The sequence below is a fragment of the Drosophila navojoa genome, chromosome 3 (genome assembly GCF_054131105.1).
Source record: "Drosophila navojoa isolate 15081-1374.11 chromosome 3, UAZ_NAV_1.0, whole genome shotgun sequence".
Taxonomy (NCBI): Eukaryota; Metazoa; Arthropoda; class Insecta; order Diptera; family Drosophilidae; genus Drosophila; species Drosophila navojoa.
This window is the reverse complement of record NC_142891.1, coordinates 29,814,168-29,837,711: the sequence shown is the minus strand read 5'-3', so window position 1 is coordinate 29,837,711 and position 23,544 is coordinate 29,814,168. Positions and strand designations below refer to the sequence as shown.

General features: G+C 40.8%; 2 protein-coding genes and 1 long non-coding RNA gene across 5 annotated transcripts in view; 1 reads left to right on the top strand and 2 right to left on the bottom strand.

Moving 5' to 3' along the window:
- LOC149091982 (uncharacterized) overlaps positions 1–23,544 on the bottom strand; it is a 202,016-nt gene that overhangs the window by 97,806 nt on the left and 80,666 nt on the right. The gene's annotated exons all lie outside the window — the stretch shown is intronic.
- The window catches only part of mthl15 (methuselah-like 15), a 141,650-nt gene that overhangs the window by 74,116 nt on the left and 43,990 nt on the right, over positions 1–23,544 (bottom strand). For all 3 annotated transcript variants that reach the window (XR_016196429.1, XM_089257658.1, XM_089257657.1), the window contains exon 3: positions 2,302–2,557. Coding sequence is in view for 2 of the 3 variants with exons in the window: in XM_089257658.1 (XP_089113784.1) it covers positions 2,302–2,557 (256 nt within the window). In the remaining variant the exon portion in view is untranslated. The remainder of the gene's footprint in view (positions 1–2,301; positions 2,558–23,544) is intronic.
- On the top strand, positions 18,557–20,391 carry LOC149091987 (uncharacterized). Its single transcript, XM_089257005.1, has 3 exons — positions 18,557–18,861; positions 19,291–20,031; positions 20,073–20,391. The coding sequence occupies exons 1-2, from the start codon at positions 18,557–18,559 to the stop codon at positions 19,967–19,969; spliced, it is 984 nt and encodes a 327-aa protein (XP_089113131.1). The 3' UTR covers positions 19,970–20,031; positions 20,073–20,391.

Genomic DNA, 23,544 nt, shown 5'->3' with positions numbered 1-23,544 from the left:
TTAGGAGATACAGTTTTATCTGATTTGCCACGCCCCCAATGGGCGTAGATATATCCACCATAGCTTTTTGGACTTGGGGGGTCAACGCGGATCTACATACCAAATTTCAACTTTCTAGCTCTTCAACTAACATGATTTCTGGTATATCGGAAAATGCATTTTCCGATTTGCCACGCCCCTAGTGGACGGATCGGAAAAATTTTAACACTTTATAAATCGGAGCTATACACGAGTATGTGTTCCGAATTTCTCTAGCTTCAATAGCGGCGAAATGAACTGCGTTCATACGGACAGACGGACAGACGGACGGACGGACAGACGGACAGACGGACGGACAGCAAGACGGACATTGCACAAAACCAATATACTAATTCACTTCGTGAATGAGTATAAAAACAGAACAAGCTAGAGTCTATGTGCTTGTGTATCTGTGCATATGTGTAGGCATGTATGTAGGCATTTTATTTTAAAGATCGTGGGTATGCCTATCAGAATGAATTTGTTAGTGTAGTACCACTAACCAAAGAACACATAGACCGGACACGTAGTGTAAAGTGTTTTGCACACTTATTTTCGAGAGTAATCTCCCAGTCAACTTCGTATTTGCTCGGCTCATCACTTTTAGGGGTCGGACCACAAAAATATATGAGAGCACAATCATTTCGCTTCATGCGCTCGACCGTGATGGTCGATGGTTGAACAAAAGTTCCCTGTATGCTCAATGTTTCCCTTGCTCTCTCTCTCTCTCTCTCTCGATGCTCTTTGCTCTCTCAAATGTGTATATGTGTGTATGCATGTGAGCACAAGCAGCAGCTCTGAGCTGCCAGCTCACGAAAATTGAAATTTTTTCGCAGCAAGAACCCATGCGTTCCCTTCTGTGTGAAGAGTATACCGAACTTATCAAACCGTTTGCCAAGCTCGTACAAAATATGTATATGTGTTTTCGATATTATTTGTGGAAAGGGTATGAAAGCGTTGGTTCTCATAGTGAAAATGCTTTCGCGACGAATGTGCACGCACACAGTCTCCCTTGCTACATGTACTATGAGCATTAGTATGTCTGTGTGCGTAGCTCTCGCTGCCAGTAGCAATTTTAAATCCCAGCATTTGCATTTGGTCGATCTTGTGAAGTGCTCAAATACATACATACGTATGTGTGTACATTATACACTTGATTGTGTGTACGCATGGGCTGCGATGCTTACAATTATGAGAGATCACTTGTAATAGCATTTGTATGCCTATGTGATTTCATATGTGCGTGTGTGTATGGGCATGTGTGCTTGGTAGATGAACATTGGCGTGTGCCTGCCTCAACTTAGAATGATGTGAACGATTTTGGGCTCGATTGAAGAGGCGCGCTTATATTAATGTTAGTAGCTGTATTGACTAGCTAAAGCGACAAGTGTCAATACAGCTTATACGTTTTTTTACTTGCATGAATGTATATATAATAACAGGTGCAAGGGATTGCATTCCATTAGCTTAATGAGCTTAATCAGGTATTACATATATAAAAAAAAAAACCATTCATTGAAATGAAATCAGGTGCTTAAATATAAGCGCGAGTTGCTCGCCAGTCACTATACTACACACATGCACTTGTCGCTTTAGCTATCGAGTGCCGCGCCTTCTATCATGACGCCAGCCCTATGTTCGAATTTTCAATGTCAAAACTGAAATAGATTCACTGATGCAACGCCATCTAGCAGAACTAAACGAAACTGCTGATGTGATTCTAAGAATGTGTTAGAAGAAGTTTGAATATGTGTTGAATATGCACACGTATAGGAAAACTGCTGTAGCTGCAGCACGTGCGTTTGTTAATTGGCCATACACGTTATTTTTTAACGTCGATTGACTTAACGAAATTTAAGGAAATTACATTATCTATTGAATATTTTACATATCTAAAAGATAAAAACATAGCGGAGTGTTTATCGATATTTAAACGCAACCTTGACATCCGCGCTATATATGTGGTCATTAAAAAAAATCAAGTCTCTAGCTCTTATATCTTCTTTAACCGACCGCTTAAACATATGAACAGACGGACGGACAGACAGACGGACTCGACTCAGCTCGTCGCCCTCATCAAGAATATACATATGTATATACTCTTACATTTCAACAAAACCATTATTTACTGATTTCCCATTTCCATGAGTTCAGGGTATAAAAACGAATATAATAATATAATAAAAAAAATAGATAGAATATCTACTAACCGAACAACCCCGATAAAAGTTTCTTACTTATTAATTTTTTTCTTAACAGAATATTTATTAATGATTGACTTACCAGACATAAAGCATATTTCATTATTTGAAGTAGGCAACAATTGTCCTAATGCAATTCCAAGATAAGCAAAAAGAAGACTGCTTACTAAACATATTAAAATTTTTCCCGGAAGATTCCGCAACTTTTCAATTGATGAATACACCAACAGAGTTATTATATAAAAGCAGCATGATATTAGAAGTCCAACCGGATACATTCTAAATCGTATACGATCATTGCTCACAACTTTGGAATCGAAGCACAAGAATGTATACAACTGTGCTGAAAAAAATTAGATAGTATATGCGTGTAATAACTTGTAAACAAAGATCTATTAATACAATGGTATTTTTATACCCTGACCCCATTTAAAATGGGAAGGAGGCGTGGAGACCCCACAAAGCTTATATATTCTTGATCAGGGCGACGAGCTGATTCGATTTGGTCCTGTCCGTCTGTCCGTATATTTGAACGCGTCGATTTCAGAAGATATAAGAGCTAGAGACTTCAAATATATTTTTTAAATGTCCGTGCATAGCGCGCGAATATCGTGTTTACCGCCAAAAATCGATAACTCATCCCGTTATTTTCTTATCGATTAAAATCTTGATCTGTTATAAAATGATATCTCCTACATCTTTAGAGCTAGACTCTAAATTTTAGATATGAATATATATTCAAATGCATTTTATACGATTTCGGCTTTTGTTATAATTTGAATACCGGCTCCAAATTCGCCAGAATCCCCAGTGAAGGTCAGACAGATGCTAGTATATGTAGCTAATTATGAATGATTTGGCCCTTTAAAATAAAAGTTAAATATTCAATAGAATATGCAGATCATATCTTTTATGAAAGTTTCATCAAATTCCGTAAAATCACTCGACATTAATAAATAACCAAAATGTCCAGCCAATTAACAAACGCACGTGCAGCAGCTACACCTATAGGTGTGCACATACATATACACTCAAACATTCTAGCATATTCTTAGAATCACATTACGCATGAAGTGTTACAATTGTCAGCAGCAAGTTTAGCTTAGATTTGCTAAATGGCGCTGCTGCAGTGAACTTATTTATACTCGAGACAAGAAACCCCTGGGTTCGAATCCACTACCACTTATTTGCATACATTGAACACATAGACCAGACAAGTAGTGTAAAGCGTTTTGCCCACTTTTTTCCCAGGCCACTTCGTATTTGCTCAGCTCTTCACTTTAAGGTTCGGGCTACGAAAATATACGAAAGCACAATCATTTCGCTTCACGCGCTCGACCGAGATGGTCAAATGTTGGACAAAAGATCCCTCTATGTTAAATTATTTTCTTGCTCTCTCTCTCTCTCTCTTTCTCTCTCTCTCTCTCTCTCTGCTCTCTCAAATATGTATATGTATGTATGCATGTGAACATAAGCAGCAGCTCACGAAAATTGATATTTCCTCGCAGCAAGAACCCATGTCTTCCCTTCTGTGTGAAGAGTTTACCGAACTCTTCAATCCGTTTGCCAAGCTCGTATATACAAAATATTTTCGTTTTTGCTATAATTTTTGGGAAAGGTATGAAAGCGTTGGTGCCCATAATGAAAATGCTTTCGCGACGAGCGTGCACGCACACACTCTCCCGTGCTACATTTTAAGTCCCAGCATTTGCATTTGGTTGATCTTGTGAAGTGCTCACATACATATATATATATATATATATATATATATATATATATATATATATATATATATATATATATATATATATATATATATATATATGTATGTATGTGTATGTATGTATATACATTTGATTGTGTGTTCGGGATCTGAACAATTATGGGATATCACTTGTAGTAGCATTTGTATGCCTATGTGTTTTTATACCCTGAACCCATTGAAAATGGGAAATCAGGGTATAATGGTTTTGTTGAAATGTATGTAACAGGCAGAAGGAGGCGTGGCAGACCCCACAAAGTATATATATTCTTGATCAGGGCGACAAGCTGAGTCGATTTGGCCCTGTCCGTCTGTCTGTCCGTCCGTCTGTCCGTATGTATGAACGCGTCGATCTCAGAAGATATAAGAGCTAGAGACTTCAACTTTTTTTTAAAATGTAAATATATATCGCGCGCATATCGAGTTCATCACTAAAAAACGATAACTCATTCCGATATTTTTTTTATCGATAAAAAACCTTATCGAAAGTCAGTTAAAAAATTATATCTCCTACATCATTATAGCTAGAGTGTCCAAATTTTAAATATATATTAAGACGTATTTTATACAATTTCGGTTTTTGTTAAAATTTACCCCCCACCTCTAAATCCACCCCCTCATCCTCATCTTTGTAAAAGTCGTATATCAAATACTAAAAACCTGTGCTTCGGTATACACATACATTTAAACATCATGATTACTTTGTGAAAGTTTCATTACGATCGTACGTCTAGAAATTAAATTATTCCACAAATAAGTTCTCATAATATCGCCAACACTGCAGCGCAACCCAAGCTCAATCGCCTGTATATGCGTGTGTGTGTGTGTGTGCGTGTGTTTGTTTGTATGCGTGTGTGTGTGTGCGTGTGTATGTGCGAATTATTATTGAAATATCAGTTGCTCGAAGGGTTCAGGGGATCTCGTAGTCGAGCAGTCTCGACTAGAGCTTTCTTACTTGTTATATGTGCGTGTGTGTATGTCCCTGTGTGTATGCATGGGACGTGAACATTGGCTGCGTACCTCAACTAAGAATTCTCTGAATGATTTTGGGTTCGAATTGCAGAGGCGCGCTTATATTTAAGTAGCTGATTAACAAAAGTGACAAGTGCACTTGCCAATACTTTGTGGCACTGTGACCGGCGAATAACTCATACATATTTGTATGTGTGTAGTATATGTATTTACTGGCGGGTAATTCGCGCTTATAGTTAAGCACCTGATTTAATTTTAATGATCGTGGGTTGGCTGTGAAAAGAATTCATATATATGTATATGTATATGTATATATGCATACACATATAAACAGAATTGGCAAGTGCATTTGTCACTTTAGTTAATCAGCTACTTACATAAATATAAGCGCGCCTCTTCAATTCGAACCCAAAATCATTCAGACAATGCTTAGTTGAGGTAGGCAGCCAATGTTCACGTCCCATGTTACACACATGCACACACACAAACGCATACAAAGGCATACAAATGCTTCTACAAGTATATCCCACAATTGTGGGCAACGCGTCCCCTGCGTACACACAATCAAACATACATATGTATGTACATATGTATATAAGTGTGAGCACTTCTCAAGATCAACCAAATGCAAAAGCTGGGACCTAAAATTGCTACAGGCAGCAAGAGCTACGCACACAGGCACACAAATGCTCATAATACATGTAGCAAGGGAGAGTGTGTGTCGTCGCGAAAGCATTTTCATTATGAGCACCAACGCTTTCAAGCCCTTCCCACAAATAATATCGAAAACACATATACATATTTTGTACGAGCTTGGCAAACGGTTTAAAGAGTTCGGTATGCGCTTCTCACAGAAGGGAAGACATGGGTTCTAGCTGCGAAGAAATTTTAATTTTCGTGAGCTGCTGCTTGTGCTCACATGCATACATACCCAGTGGCGGAAATGCCCATTATTTTGTCCATTACTCATGGATTACAAGCTGCCTTACTTTTTTAAGGAATGCACTATGGGTAAAAAGTTCGATTTTTTGGCATAAATCCAAAAAAACAAAATTTTTTATTATCCGCCAACTATTTTTATTTTCTCATTTAGAAAACTCCAGCCGACTTAAAATAATTTTTATAAAATTTTGCGGACTACCAATAAAATTGTAAGCTTCGTCAAAGCACTGACCAGACAACACATAGACTAGACATGTAGAACAAATTTTTCTACACCTCGACACTGTTAAGTTTAGGTACCACTATACTTCGTATTTGCTCGGCTCGGTCGCAGGAGGTTCAAGCAGTGAAAATCCGTATGAAGCACAGCTATGTGCCATTTGTCCTACTCTCTCTCTCTCAGTCCCTCTCTCTCGCTCTCTATGGTCGCTGAAATCATCACTCTCAGCCGCGAACAAAAATTTGAATTTTTGTTCGCGACGATCCCAGCTCTTTCCTTTTAAGTGAAGGGTATACCGAAATTTGTAAAGCGTTTGCCACGTTCATACAAAATGCTAGCTTTTTCATGATAATTTCTAAAAAGGGTATGAAAGTGTTGATGCTCATAATGAAAATGTTTTCGCGATGAGCATGCAGCGACCGAGCCGAGCATATACGAAGTATAGTGGTACCTCAACTTAACAGTGTCGAGGTGTAGAAAAATTTGTTCTACATGTCTAGTCTATGTGTTGTCTGGTCAGTGGTCAAAGTTAGCTGATTCAAAGTTGCATGGAAAATCGAAAAAAGCGCTTGAAATCATGCTCTATTTTCAACGTGTGTAAATCTTAGGGTGCTTGAAATAGTTGACAATATTTTTTATGGAAAAGATTTAGGAGGCTATGTTAAATAAGATGAGTGAAAATTTTTTTGTAGTCCTGTGATTGTGCAAAGTTAGACAGCTATTGTGCATTTGTAGACAAAAACTAAGATTCATACGTGTGTTTCGTTAGATATAACTTTTGATCCCTCAAAGGTATTTGAAGTTCTGTGTTAATCTTTGCTAAATCCAATAATAAAAAGACTTCTTGCTCATTTTTGCTCCAACACAAAATAATGAGGTCTGCAATTCCATGCTGCTAGAAGTGCGGAGCAGCAACAAGCGACAACAAAGCGCTATAAAAGATTATAGCGTTACAAAATAAGTAAAGATAACCTATCGGACGATAAATTCAAATCAATTAACTATAGAGTAAAAAAAAAATAGTTGGATTTATTAAGTATCATTTGAAAAAATGCAATCGATTGCTGATTAGAGTCAAGTATCAAGGTCAGTGCATTCGACCGATCACCTAAAAGATGAGGTCAAAAGCAATTAAATTATAACGATGTTGGTCCTCGATTAAAGAGAAAATTGGCTTCTGAGCTTGCTTGAGAGTATGATAACACGACGCCTCTTTGCATTAGTTTCGTCAAAAAATGAACGGAAAAGGATACAACTTTTCTTTTGAAGTGGTAGCTGTAATGACGGCAACGCAGCAAGAAGAGCTTTTGGAAATGTTGAGTTGTTTTCTACCATTTAATATTTTGACCAAGAAATCTTTAAAAACGTTTGTATAATATTAATTGCTATCTCTTGCGCGCATGAACTCCTGGAAATTTAAAGCTTTGTGTGAGAAAACATTAAAGGTTACTTTATTCTCAGGCCGGACTCAGAGTCTCAGTCAATTTGTGTTTGTCATATCATATTTTATATATAATATTTTTGCTATCCAATGCGCCCAACTATCCACAACATTTTGGTGCATGGGCATCAAATAATGGACACCTGTATACTTCCAGTTGGAAGTTTGGGGGAGCAAGCATCTGAAGCGCGAAAATCTCATACTAGGAAGTGCAGGCGATTACAAAATATAAGTGGCGTATTCAATAGAGCACTAGACTTATCAAACCCACTTATTTCTAGTCTCATTTTGTAAGAACGAGCTCGCCGAAATTGAAAAAACGAACTGCCTACAGAAGTTATTGCTTTTCTAGAAGCATATAGTTTCGATCCTTCTGAAACAATTGCTAGTTCTACAGAAAGCGAAGAAGAGGAAGATGATTCTGAAGACGCCTATGATAACATATATGATATGAATTGTATTAAGTTGGAAGAAGAAAACTATGACTAAATTATAATTCAAAGTTAGTGATAGTTTATCTGAGAACTAGAATTTTCGTTGCAATAGCCGGGTGGACGCTATAAGCGAAAGGGGTGGGGGAGTGGCTCTATTAAAAAAAAAAAAACGAAATTATAAAAAATTCATATTAATATGTATAAAAAATTTCAAGCTTCTATCTCTTCAGGGACAATTAATGCCAAAAATTCGGGCTTTTTACCCATAGTGGAATGGCCGCTTTTCCTCCCGGGTGCATAAAATTATTGAAGTTTGTAATGCAGAAAGTAATGAGGTGACGAAGTTTCCTTCGGCTCTCCATTACCCATGCATACACTTTTCAAATATTGTAATGCAGAAATTCCGCAGTCTGAAGAAAACGCCGTATACAATTTCAAAATTGCTTATGGGTTAGTAATGTGCGTACATTAGAACACAATATACCCACAACCTATTTTCCCACTATATAATATGGCTGACTTCTTTGCAAATGTAATTGCATAAATAATTGATTACTAATGGAAATATAGAAACGATTCAGTAATGTACTAATTTTTATTTAAATTTTTAAGAATAATTTATTTTGTAATATTACGTATTTATTTATATAATTATTTGTGGTTTTTTATCAAATTTCTGCTGTGCAAGCCGACCCTTGTGAACCCGAAAGCAGTTCCTGTCCACCCATTGGTTTTAATAGCATCTGTTAACCAAACATTATTAATTTTTTGTCATTAAAAATTATATTAAGATCATTTAGACAAACCAGACAGAGCATCGTTCAAATATTTGAACTGCTTTCACTAATATAGTGCAACACGCCAATTTATAATATACATATGTATATTATATATTTATAACTTACTGTAGATTACTTCCCTTTAAATTCACGTCCGCACGTCTCAACAAGATCAGAAAAGTGACCCGTCACGGCGGATAAAACGAAAACAAAAATCATCACACATATGCAATTTTGCACTTGTATTTACACTCATTAACACTATACACACAAAAGGAATAGACATAGACAAAAAAAAAAAAACACCAAACGAAAAAAGGCACGCATTCCATGCAACAAACGGTAAAATTCATAACGAAATTCGGCGATTCCGTCACGACGCAACGAAAGACGATAATCGTTTGTTGATTAGCGGTGAAAGCGCATACAAAAACGAAGTTGACAAGAGCTCGATTCTGTCGTATGAGTAGCAGTTTTTAATTTGTACATTACAAATGCGCTGAAAAAAAAGTTCATATGTAATGCATTACTTTTTTCTCGTATGTAATGCATTATTTCAGCAGACCTCATTCAGGTCGTCGCCACTGGGTACACATACATAGTTGAGAGAGCAAAGAGCACCGAGAGAGAGAGAGAGAGAGAGAGAGAGCAAGGGAAACATTGAGCACAGAGGGATCTTTTGTTCAACCATCGACCATCTCGGTTGAGCGCATGAAGCAAAATGATTGTGCTTTCGAATATTTTCGTAGCCTCAACTTAAAAGTGAGGAGCCGAGCAAATACGAAGTTGTATGGGTCGTAATGTCAAAAAAAGTGTTTAAAACACTTTACACTACTTGTCCGGTCTATGTGTTCTCTGGTCGATAATGAAACGACAGTAAAACGATTGATGTTGAGAATTATCGATTATGAAAACAGTCTATACTATCAATAGTATTATCGAAAATTTATAATAATTACAACTTACTCCATTTTTTTCAAGGCTGCATTTACAGAACAGTACTAAAAGATGTTTCCGACGTAACTGACAGCTATAACTTATAACTGTTATACATTTATACAGGTAAAGGTAATCCAAGTTTAGCTCTAATACAGTAGAAAATTGCGTTTTTCTCGATTTGTCACGCCTCTTCTGTTCGCATACACTTCATTTTTGGCCAGCTAATGGAAGAAGCTAACCGCAACCTAGCTGCAAAATTTGTATACTTACGCTCTAAAAATGGAAAAAATTACAGGGTACATTTTGATATGCCACCCTCCTAAAGAGGCGTAACAATATTATTTGGGGAATCGATAGAGGAAGTTTCTAGTAACTTAACTATTAATATTTGAAGCTTCTATCATATACTTTAGGAGATATAAACTTTAGAGGCTTGCCATGCCTCCTGTGGGCGGACATATATACACCAAAGCTTTTTCATCTTGGAAGGTCTCTAGCATCAATAGTTTCCAAAATATAGCAGTATTTGAAAAATCACTATACCTTCATATCCGAATTCATCTTTATAGAATCATAACATTAGCTCACATGCAAAATTTTAACGTTCTAGTTTTAAAACTCTAGGAGATACACTTTTATCCGATTTGCCACGCCCCCAATGGACATAGATGTATCCGCTATAGCACGTGATCTTGGCTTGTCGATGCGAATCTACATTCAAAATTTCAGCTCTCCAGCTCATCAACTAATATGATTTCTAGTATATCGGAAAAATAAATAAAAACAATATTCAAACTTAAAAGTATTTAAGCAACTTAAACCTAAAATCTTCACCAAATGTAATATTAAAGTTACTCATCTTGGAACCAGATGTATTTTTAATTAAAAGAAGTAAGATTTCCACATTTTTTGTTTTAAGGCGACGTGTGCCAATAATTTCCCCAGCTTTACTAAATGTTCTCTCCGAATCGTTGGAGCTTGCCGGAACGCAAAGATAGTTGCGAGTGCGATTTGCTTTAGATGTTGCGCATTTGTGTTCCCATATTTTCGTAGCACAAGCCTAAAAAGTGAGAAGCCGAGCAAATACGAACGGTCTGGGAACCAATGCTCGAAAATAGGTGTCTATGTGTTGTCTGGTTAGTGACCATGCGCAGTACGAATTTGCTTAATTTTTTCGATAACTCATCCGATAACTTTTTATCGAAAATAATCGAAAAATTTATTTATTTTTTTGAGCCTAATTGGAATACTATTAGACGTGGAGACTTCAGATTTACTGTGTATATACATATGATGAATATGTCGTGTCTTCAAAATATTATGAATATCGTGTTATCACTGTTATAAGCTTAGTGTCATCACTATATTTCAAGATTAAGAGCGTAAAGAGGAAAGAATAAAATGTACTTCGCAAAAACGCTTCCTCATCATTCATCATTCCCTTATATAAAAAAGGTGGAAAATCTGATATTTACAACTATAGAGGCATTGCGAAATTATCTGCTATTCCGAAGCTTGAACGCTTAGGATTTTCGCCTAGACTTGTTTCTTGGATTTCATCCTATTTAATTGGTAGAACCCAAAGAGTCTTGCTCAGAACAGCTATGTCTAATGTTATCTTTGTTTCGTCTGGTGTACCTCAGGGTAGCCATTTGGGTATATTACTCTTTTCCCTTTTTATACCCTGAACCCATTGAAAATGGGAAATCAGGGTATAATAGTTTTGTTAAAGGTATGTAACAGGCAGAAGGAGGCGTGGCAGACCCCACAAAGTATATATATTCTTGATCAGGGCGACAAGCTGAGTCGATTTGGCCCTGTCCGTCTGTCTGTCCGTCCGTCCGTCCGTATGTATGAACGCGTCGATTTCAGAAGATATAAGAGCTGAGACCTCAACTTTTTTTTAAAATGTCCGCATATATCACGCGCATATCGAGTTTATCACTACAAAACGATAACTCATTCCGATACTTTTTTATCGATAAAAAGCCTTATCGAAGACCACTTAAAAAATTATATCTCCTACATCTTTCAAGCTAGAGTCTTCAAATTTAAAATGTATATTAAGATTCATTTTATACAATTTTTGTTTTTGTTAAAATTTACCCCCCACCCCTAAGTCCACCCCCTCACCCTCATCTTTGTAAAAGTCGTATATCAAATACTAGAGACTTGTGATTCGGTATACACATACATTTTAACATTATGATTACGTTCTGAAAGTTTCATTACGATCGTACGTCTAGAAATTAAATCATTCAACAAATAAGTTGTCATTATATTGCCACACTGCAGCGCAACCCAAGCGCAATCGCCTGTATATGTGAGTGTGTGTATATGCGTGTGTTTGTTTGTATGCGTCTGTGTGCGTGTGCTTGTTTGTATGCGTGTGTGTGTGTGTGTGCGTGTGTGTTTGCTAATTATTATTGAAATATCAGTTGCTTGTAGGGTTCAGGGGATCTCGTAGTCGAGCTGTCTCGACTAGAGCTTTCTTACTTGTTATACATGACCTTCCTAGTTGTATCTCGTATTCTACTATATTTACATATGCTAATGATGTAAAACTTTGCCTTCCATACTCCAGTGCGAATGGACAACTTTGGTGTGTGGCAAACCAGCTGGACTTAAATTGCTCAAAGTGTACGGCAATGACCTTCAGTCGTACCGTTCCTCTAATTGTTGATTATAAAATTAGCAATATTTCCTTACGGCGCAATATTTCCATACAGTCAAAGATCTTGATGTTTCCTTTGATTGTACACTAAATTTTAATCTTCATATTTCTACCATCATTAATGAAGCCAAAAGTGTGCTTGGCTTTATTAAACGTTGGTCTAAGGAATTTAAAGATCCTTTACCACCAAGCGCTTATTTACTTCGCGTGTGCGTCCTATCTTAGAGTATTGCTCTGTTGTCGCTAAAAACAAGCGTTAGCCCAAGTCGCTAAATGAAGCGTTAACCCAAATAGGAGTTACGCTAGAGGGTTGGTCTGCCTTATTTGGGGGTCAGCGGCATATAAATGCATTAATGAGAGAGAAGCTGGCTAGGCTAGTAAATCCATGCCGGTAAAGAAAGTAATGGAGAAAGCTCGCGCTAGAGCAATTGCAGATAGCAATACGCCCAAGCGGTCAAGGAAAGTTGCCTCAGAACAGAGGAAAACTCCCTCAAAGAAACCGAGGGAGTGCAGCGAACCCAAAAAAGCCAATGGCTCTATGGGCTACAGTTGAAAATCCAAACCAGGCAGGTCGACAGACAAACCCGAGCAGCTGGACCGTTGTTAAAGGACGCAAGCCTATGCGAAAACGTCCCAGAACTGAGGCAATTGCAATTTCAAGCGTAGGTGGTTGTAGCTATGCGGTCATGCTACGTGTAATCAAGGGCGACCCAAATTTAGAGCAGGCAAGGCCTTGGGCGACCGAGCGGTAGTTAAGAGACTTACCGAAGCGGCTCAAATTGAGATTCGTGATTTAAATGAGCTAGCGAGCAAAGAGGAGATCTTGGAGGCAATTAGGGTGAAGTTGAAGGATAGCTCTTTCCTCATTGAGGCTATCAAGTCGCTTCGACCAGCTTTTGGTGGACAGCAAAGAGCTACAGTTGCTCTTCCAATTGGAAAAGCCAAAACTCTGCTCGAGCTGTCCAAAATCAGAATAAGATGGGTAGTATGCCGTAGCCGAGCCGTGAATCAGCCTAAACGCTGTTTCAAGTGCCTCGATTACGGTCATATTGCAGCCAACTGCATCAGCGACTGTGACCTAAAGGGCCTGTTTCATGTGTGGATAGATGGGTCACAGTGTAAAAGCATGCAACAAGCCACCGAAATGTTGCCTCTGCGCCCGGAAAGGTGAAAAGCAGACGGATCACTCAGCAGGCAGCTTCAAGTGCCCATCCTACCGTGAAGCTGCACGTAAATGAAATGTTAAGGTTTCTTCAGCTTAACTTAAATCACTGCCCAAGATCTACTTGATCAGTCAATAAGAGAAAAACGTATAGACGTAGCCTTTCTCAGTGAGCCTCATCACCGTAGGTCGGCCGGGTAACATGGGTAACAGGCGCAAATGGCAAAGCTGTGTTGTGGGTATGTGGCAACTCAGCGAATGTACTTTCGGATGTTAAGTCATTCAATGGGTTCGTACGTGGCCGATATGGTAACTTATGGCTCTACAGTTGCTATCTGGCTTCCAGCATGCTAGACGAGCTTGCCGAGTATGCTAGGGGTCGGAAGGCCATTATAGAAGGAGATTTTAACGCATGGGCGTAAGAATGGGGCAGCCACACAGCAAATGCCAGAGGCCGTATCCTACTGGAGATCTTCGCAACACCAGATGTTGCGTTGCTCAACACTGGCCACGAGCTCACTTTCAGTCGGGCTAGATACGGATCTGTAATTGACATTACTTTTGTCACTTCATCCCTCTTTCGGGATGCAACATGGAGCCATTGCGATAGCAATACGGGCAGTGATCATACGGCACTTCTGTTCACAATAGGTGAGGCACCTGCCAGGCGTCAACCTTGTGGAGAGAATCGTATCGGCTGGACACTTTTGATCCCGTGGTCTTTTCAGTCTCTGGGCACAATTGGTAATGCTGAAGTCAGAGCATGCCAATAGGAGCATGCAATAGGAGCATGTTACATCGCAAACAGTTCACGCGACAACAGGAGCCTATGTATTGGTGGAATGTAAACATAGGTGAATTATACAATGAATGTTTAATTCAGAAGACATTTCCTACAAAGTGGAAAACGCAGAGCCTGGTATTGCTACCCAAGGCTGGCAACCCACCGGAAGAGCCATCGTCGTATAGACCAATCTGCCTATGAGACACCATGGGAAAGGTGTTTGAGAAACTGATTTGCTCTAGACTGGAGATTTCTATTGCGAGCACTGGAGGCCTGTCACCTAATCAATTTGGTTTCCTGAAGGCCCGGTCAACAATTGATGCGCTAGAAAAAGTTGTTGGCCTGGCAACTTCCGTCATCCAAGGCACGGAACGAAGCATTACTGCATCATCGCGACCCTGGATGTAAAGAATGCCTTCTAGTTGGGATATGATACTGGATGCGCTATCAAAATATAATATCCCTAAATATCTTAGAGATAATAAAGAGCTACTTCACAGGAAGAACACTGGTATACAATACGAGTGAGGGTCCCCAAACTCATACAGTGTCAGCTGGAGTACCCCAAGGCTCAGTGCTGGGGCCTCTCCTATGGAATATCATGTACGACGGCGTACTGCGCTTGGAAGTACCAGCAGGTGCTGGCCATTGGCTTTGCTGATGATGTGGCTGTCGTCGCCATACGCAAGGAGCTTAAAGATACTGAGGCTCGAGCTAGCGGCACACAAAACCGATGCTGCCCTAGTCAGCAGTCGCAAAAGAGTGGAAACTGTCAATATAAAGATCGGCAGCGTCACCATTGAGGTGAGGTCAAAGAGGACGATAAAATATCTTGGCGTCATGATAGACACAAGATTATCTTTCCACGAGCACTTAGAATATGTGCATAAAAAGGCAGCTGATTCTTGTAGAGCTCTCCAAAGAATTATGCTCAACACGCGGGGACCGAAGCAGCAACGACGTCTCCTTCTAATGAGCGTTATAAGGTCCGTCCTCCTCTATGCTGCGCCAATATGGGCAAGGGCGATTGCAACGCCGAGCTACAGCCGGGGCATTTGCGCCATCTACAGACTGAGTGCATAGTCTGCTGCGCATTCAGAACAGTCTCTGACGACGTGGCGCTAGTCTTAGCCAGCATGGTGCCCCTGGAGGAGTGAGTCGCCGACCGTGTAACAGAATGCAATCGAGCCTATACGACGCAACGATATTAAAGCGAACAGCATTGCACGATGGCAAAGAAGATGGAACAGCTCAACTAAAGGGCGGTGGACACATACTCTTATCCCTGAGCTTGAGCCATGGATAACCCGCAAACACGGCGAAGTTAATTTTTATCTTTCATAGATTCTATCGGGACATGGATGCTTTCGGAGCTACTTGAAGCGCTTTGGCCACGATGAAACCGGCGAATGCTCTTGGTGCGGACGAGGTCTAGTGGAGGACGCCAACCACGTCTGATTCGAATGTGGCCGCTTCCTAGAGGAGAGGCGTTGTCTGGAAGAAGCATTGGGCCGTTCCATTAGAGCGGACAACATGGTCAACGTGATATTGGAATCGGAGGCAGCTTGGAAGCTTATAAGCACCTTCGCGACCACAATCAGGATGGAGGTTCGTAAAGTCGAGCGAAGACGAGCTGTCCCAAGCTAAGGGAGTGCAAAAAGCTTGCGAAGCAATGCTTTACGGCCGTCCCGCAAGCATCGTGCGCTATCCTTATCCACCTATACACACTGCTCGACTAGGAGATACCCTGAACCCTCCAAGCTGATTTTCTTACCATTCTACACATTTTTTTTATGCACATATATATACATACACATGCATTCACACGCACGTATAAAAGCGCGCACTGCTAACTGCTAACTGTATTTGTCGGAGGTATCGGAAATAGTATTTTCTATTATATAAACATCCATCACCTGACGCTTCGTTTTACCATCTCACTGCTGTTCTATGTGAGTACACACACATACTCGCTCACATGTGTTGCAATGGTAATGCTTGTCTCGCTCTAACTTACTGTCGGGCCCAGACTGCGTCAGACAGAGACGTCTGCCAGGTTAGGATAACGGATATACACAGCTCAACTTAAAGGACAAATCGATCCAAACTCATTACTTTAAATAAAAAACCAGTTATTTTGAATTTACCACTTTGGTCATTCAATTGACATAGTTTCCAAGATAAAACAAATATTTTCGCGATGTATCCGGTAACAAAAGGACTTCCACTAGTTACATGTGAGCTTTACTTAGATCATTAGGACAACAACCCACTCAAAATCTTACTATACGTGCGCACCAGCGACTCAATAGGATAACACATTAACTCTTGTGCCTAATAGCTTTAGTAGTTTCAATCACCTATCAGCAAGATTCCTCGGTCGTGTCTGATATCTCACATGTTAGCTCTACTAACATGTCAGTGTCGTCTCTTCCAACGCCTTCATTAACGTCTCTTGCAACGTCTTCATTGACGTCTCTTTCAACGCCGTCTCAGCACATTTCCACTCAATGGAATCCTCTCCACCGGCATACGGCTTAACAACTCGTTCGAATGCTTACAAATTGGCTTGTTGACCAAAGCAATATAGGTATGCACGTATTAATGTATATGAACGTACGTATTTGCTGTGCGTTTATATGCATATACGTGCATATACATGTTGCTCCACACAGCGACGCGAATACTGTAGGAGCGACCCTCGCACTGGAAAGGGGGTCAAAGTCGTGTTAGAGGCGGTCTCTTTCGCTCCTACAGATTCAGCAATGGGTTCTCGTCGGGAGGCGGCCACGCAATTTGGCGGGAAAGTGGCGTCACCCGGATCACGCCACTTTACCGTTTCTGTGAGCACGAGCGGCTGAAAGGCCCCGCTCCAGAGCCGAACAGGCCCCGTTATCACCCGAAGCAGGGCCTGTGGCTGGGCTATAAAAGGCGGCTCCATACGGGGTGATTAAGAGTTAAATGATTAAAGGATTGAGGGACGATTAAGTGAGGATTAAGCGAGTGAAAAATGATTAGTGAAAGTCAGAGTGCCGTGAAAGTCAACGCGAGTTGTAAAGCAGGAGTCCCAGGACTTCAAAGGACAGCAAGGACATCGTGGAAACAGCAAGGACATACAGTGGGAATCCTTGCGACAACGAAAGAGGCAACCAGCATCATCAGCGGCACCGATCAGGTCATCGGTGCATATCAGCGGCTTAAGCGAGGCCTGCACATCTGAGTAAGTTCACGTAGCCGTGCGCAAGAGAAGTGTTTGTGAGTGAAAACGAAGCTAGTGTTGTGCTGTGAGCGAGTGGGATAGTAGGAGAGGCCTGCATATCTGAGCGAACCGCCAGAGTTTTGTTCAGACCGAAGTCGTGGCGTTTCCCGAATCGTCCCTGTGAACTAGCGTGTTTTTAGCACAACACTCTCCCAGCCGGAGTGCGTCGAACCAGTGCTCAGTAGGTGTGCTTCGCTAAAGCCAACCAGCATAAATTTAAGTGACGTGTACATTTTAAACTTATTCAAGAGAATATACATTTACGCTATAAAACCTAAATTCACAAGTGACTAATTAATATCGCAGGGGCTTCAACCAATAAATTTTTTGGCACGAATCCACAGTCAGCTGAAAGTAGCCCAGCTTAGACTCGGGATAAACAGAAGGTTCGTTACAACTGGCGCCCAACGTGGGGCCCTGTGATAAGAGTTTAATTAGAAATTGTGAAAAAGGATGAAGTGTTGAGTTATGGTGACGAGCTCGGAGTGAGCTTGTCAGGCAAACTGGACGCTATGCGGAGGCAGTTTGGCGAGTGGGTTGAGAGGAATGAAGGTAGCATTCCTTACTCACTGAGGATCTCCGAGCTGAGGCGACTACATGGACGCCGTGCCTCACTGAGGCACATCCACCCCGCAACCCGAAATAAGGCCACGAGGACTCGGCAGCACAGCCCAAGAATATCCAAAGGTGGCCAAACAAGTGCGAGAGTGGAGCTTCCGCTTTGATGGCACCACAAAGCCTTTGGAGTTCTTGGAGCAGGTGGAATGGTCGGCCGACACATATGGCCTGGATCTGGACATGATCCCGATGACGATGCCAGAGCTGCTGAAAGGAATGGCCTTGAAGTGGTACGTGGCCAACAACAGGCACTGGACGGCGTGGGCGACGTTTGTGCGCAGCTTCCAGGAGTTCTTCTTGCCCAGAGGCTATCTGGAGAAGCTGGAGGACGACGTCAAACGCCGGAGACAGATGGTAGACGAGAGCTTCAAGGTCTACATGGTGGATATGCAGACGCTCATGCGGCCTCTGCGCTATGGAGCACACCATGAGATGAAGCGCATCTACAATAACAGCCTGCCCTATCTGCGTGCCTACGCCCGCGCGTATCAATTCAATAATCTGGTGGAATTGATGCACCTGGCAGACGAGTTCGAGGAGCTGGAGAGAGACCGCGAGAGGTTGCTGCAGCAGCCACGGCCGGGCCGGACACGATTTATGGCCATGGACGACGCTGAAGGCGATGTGGAGTATCGCCGCATGGAGGATGAGGCGAAGCCCTCACTTGCGCCAAGGACAGGCGCAACCGGAGCAAGGACACACATCCCGAATCCAGCCAGGGCATGCCGAGTGTGTGGCCAGGAGGGGCTCCGCGCTTTTACGTGCCGCAACAAGGCACTGGACTTCTGCTGACAGTGCGGGTGAGAACTTTTGCCTGTTTCCAGTCGGGAAACGAGCAGCGGCACCCGCCATCCAGAACAGCGGCCAGGAGCCCCCAGGAGCCCCCAGGCGCTAGTGGGCCGTCTTCAGGATGAAGGCAGCCAGATGACAGCGATTGTGGCCATTGGAGCCACCCAACAAAAAGCCACAATCGACACTGGAGCCACAAGCAGCTTTATAAGCGAAAAGCTTGCTGATAGGCTCAAAGGAGTGGGCGTGGTGCGTGCAACACGGCGGCGCATACGCTTAGCGTACGGCAGTTGCAGTCAGGTGGACTCGCAGCTGGAGGCGACGATCAGCCTGGGGAATCAGCAAAGCCAAATCCCGTTGACGTTGAGGATCAAGCCAAGAATTCCACAGTCGAGCGGACAGTCAGAGGAGAAGCTGTCCGTGGCTGTGGCCAGCGTGGAGGCGAGCCCAAAAACGCCAGTGGAGGCGAACATGGAGCAGCCAACGCCTATGCACAAAGACCCAGAGGTGGATGCTTTTCTGAGGCATGAGCTGGAGAAGTTCCAGCATGTGAAAGGCACCACCAGGATCACGGAGCACCGGATCAGGATGCAGGACAACAGGCCCATAAAGCAGCGCTACTTCCCCAAAAATCCAAAAATGCAGGCGGAGATCAACCTGCAGGTGGATGAGCTGCTGGCCAAAGGCTGCATTGAGCCCTCGAAGAGCCCACATAGCGCGCCGATTGTCATGGTTCGCAAGAAGAATGGGAAGTGGCGGCTATGTGTGGATTTTCGACAGCTGAACAGCAGATCCATTAAAGATGCATACCCGTTGCAACGTGTGCATCACATTTTGGATCAGCTGCAAGAGGCGCGCAACATCAGCAGCCTGGATTTGAAGGATGGGTATTGGCAGATACCCATGGAGAAGGCCAGCAAACCACTGACGGCATTCACGGTGCCAGGAAAGGGGCTTGTTAGAGCGTTAAAATGAAAAACACTCCACATTTGCCGAATTCAAGATCTTAACTGAACTGTTTATTGCTTAAAATCCTAGTTCTTATATACCTAACAGAGACTCTTAAAACTACTTCCAGTCACTGGAAGGGTGCATTTTCTCACACAAACAAGTGCCCAGATGTTTACTTAAGTGTCCCTTTTTTTGAATCTTTGGGCCCAGGCTCACGTTACATTTACATATATTAGACGCTGCATTGGTCGCTGCAACTAAGGGATGACATATTTATTACTTTGTGTCGGATAACGCGCAGGTTATTCGAGTACTGTCTCTATTTTTATTATTATGTATGTTCATGTTTGAACATTCTGCCAGGGGCCCAAAAATGTTGTGGTTGTAAAAATTTTTATTTTTTGTTCGATGACTCGCAGGTCATCCAGTATTCGCATGTTTTCAAACATTCTGCCAGAGGGGCCAAAAATATATTTGCTTTTTTGTTTTCATTTTAATATTAGTTTGATAACGCGCAGGTTATCGAATAAAATTTTTTTTTGTCGGATAACGCGCAGGTTATCGAGTATTTTTCTGTATATTTTTATACCCTGAACCCATTGAAAATGGGAAATCAGGGTATAATGGTTTTGTTAAAAGTATGTAACAGGCAGAAGGAGGCGTGGCAGACCCCACAAAGTATATATATTCTTGATCAGGGCGACAAGCTGAGTCGATTTGGCCCTGTCCGTCTGTCTGTCCGTACGTCCGTCCGTCCGTCCGTCCGTCCGTCCGTCCGTATGTATGAACGCGTCGATTTCAGAAGATATAAGAGCTAGAGACCTCAACTTTTTTTTAAAATGTCCGTATATATCGCGCGCATATCGAGTTTATCACTAAAAAACGATAAGTCATTCCGATACTTTTTTATCGATAAAAAACCTTATCGAAGATCACTTAAAAAATTATATCTCCTACATCTTTCAAGCTAGAGTCTCCAAATTTAAAATGTATATAAAGATGTATTTTATACAATTTCGGTTTTTGTTAAAATTTACCCCCCACCCCCAAATTCACCCCCTCACCATCATCTTTGTAGAAGTCGTATATCAAATACTAGAGACTTGAGTTTCGGTATACACATACATTTATACATCATGATTACGTTCTGAAAGTTTCATTACGATCGTACGTCTAGAAATTAAATTATTCCACAAATAAGTTCTCATAATATCGCCAACACTGCAGCGCAACCCAAGCGCAATCGCCTATATATGTGTGTGTGTGCGTGTGTTTGTTTGTATGTGTGTGTGTGTGTGTGTGTGTGTGTGTGTGTGTGTGTGTGTGTGTGTGTGTGTGTGTGTGTGTGTGTGTGTGTGTGTGTGTGCGTGTGTGTGTGCTAATTATTATTGAAATATCAGTTCCTTGTAGGGTTCAGGGGATCTCGTAGTCGAGCAGTCTCGACTAGAGCTTTCTTACTTGTTTATATTTCAAATTATATGGGACCAGGAAATGTTATAGCCTTTAATCGCCTCTTTACATTACATTTTCTTATTGTATATATGATTAATATTAATGCAATCAAAATACTTATTAACATAGAAGCATGACCTGATATGTGATGAAAATGGAGCCCTTTTAATTCTATATGGCTCTCCTTCATTTGCTGTATTGCTATTTGTAAATGCTCAATTTCTTTCGTATGATTTATTCTTGACAGTGCTAATGGGTTCCAAACTATTTTTGGAACGTCAACAATCTTTCCTACGTATGAGGGTGCGATTTTCTCGTATCTTTCAGTGTGAATATCATTATTATGAGCTATTATGGTCTTATCTCCTGATCGAGCTGTGCAATCTGATTTCATTTTCAACACACCCTGTTCTGGTAATTCTATTAGTTCTTGCTGTGCTCCCTTGCATCGTACGCTTAGCTTTTCATTAATCGGTACTTTAAATAACCACCTACTTTTACCTTCCAATTCAACCCAGTATGTTTTTGAATGAACTAATGTTTGATAGATACAGTTCGCCGGTCGGTTTGGCTTGAGTGGTGATATTTCGCAGCTGTTATCGTTGGCATTATCCCAGGGCCAGTTACCTTCACATATGAGCTTGTTTGGTTGCCATTTTTTGCATTTATTTAATGTGGCTTCGGCCATTAAGTGGTAAGAATCAATTTCGAAGTTATACACTAAATATTCTGTTCTTTGGTGTACCATTATCATTTGGTCGTCATTGTAGACTGGTATTGGGATAACCTTATATAAATGAGATGGGTATCTGCTGAATAGCGGAATCTTGGCGTTAACTATTATTTTGTTGTCTATAAAGGTTCCTTTCGTTGTAAGTAATTGATATATTTCTTTTAGTTCTGTACCTGTCCTTTTCCCTGGTAAGACTAAATTCTCGGACAAACTTTCTTTTATCTTGGCTATTTCTTCCCCAAATTGGTAAGGCTTCAATATAACCGGGCTTAATCTGCTATGATTTATATCAATTAGCATATTTATTACCCCTGTTTGAATCTTGTCACATTCTTCAATTAAGGCATTTAATTGATTTGTTATCATAAAGAAATTAATTGCTTCCTTATACACATAATACGATTCTTTTAGCAATTCTGTCATATTGTCTATACGTATATTCATGTCATTGAAATGAATATTGATTTCCTCAGTGGTTCTTTTGAGTATATTTGCTGTGGAATCTATTATTGATGTCTGTTTCTCACTCAATTTTTTTATGTTATGTTGGTTGTCTAATAAACTGACCATGTTTTCTTCCATTTGTTCTCGATCGTCTGCATCCATTATCCCAAATAGCAAGTGATATAATGAGCCCATGAATTCGAAAGGTGCACGTTTGGTTCTTGGTTTATTTTGTAGTATAAATAGTTTGTTATTATCTTCTAATTCTGTTATTCGTCATTTTGTATTATTTAGTATTATATTACATTGGTCCTCGAAACTCTGTAGTTTCGTACACACTGCTCTCATTTTCCCTTCTAATTCACTCCCTTTCTTTAACATGTCAAAATATGAATCTAGGTTATAGTAAATAATTAGATCCCATGATGAGGTTACTATTTCTACTTCACCCATTGGATCTAAATAGATTGCTGAGTTGTTACCTAATTTTGAATTTGTTATCTTATCGCTTTTCGTTACTTCTGCACTTGATACCTGACAGAAGAGAGCTAAGACTAGCATTGCCATTAGTACTTTTAGTCTTGATCCTCCTTTCCCTCTGCTAGATTGTCTTGTGCTTCTTAGGTCTGAGTCTTCATTTTTTAATTCACCTAGCTGACATACTTTATTGATTGGTCGTGTAACTAACCCTTCTTGAGATTTAACTTTTACGACTCTAACTTTATTGTCTTGGCCTTTGTGAACTTCTTTTATTATCCCTAGTGGCCATCTAGCAGGGTGACAATTTTCATCCTTTATTAATACTATTTGCCCTTCTTCTAAATTTGGCATCTCTTTTTTCCATTTATTTCTTTGCTGAAGGGTATATAAATAGTCATTTTTCCACTTATTCCAAAAATCTCTCCTCATTTTTTGGATCAGTTTCCATCTATCTAGGTTTCCTATTTTTTCTTCTCTTGTTGACTCCACT

Bases quoted from the DNA above. Each gene is read 5' to 3' on its own strand.
- LOC149091987 (XM_089257005.1), top strand. From the start codon at position 18,557: ATGGTAGACGAGAGCTTCAAGGTCTACATGGTGGATATGCAGACGCTC. The intron at 18,862-19,290 runs GCCCTCACTTGC...CGGCAGTTGCAG, and splicing joins CGCATGGAGGATGAGGCGAA to TCAGGTGGACTCGCAGCTGG.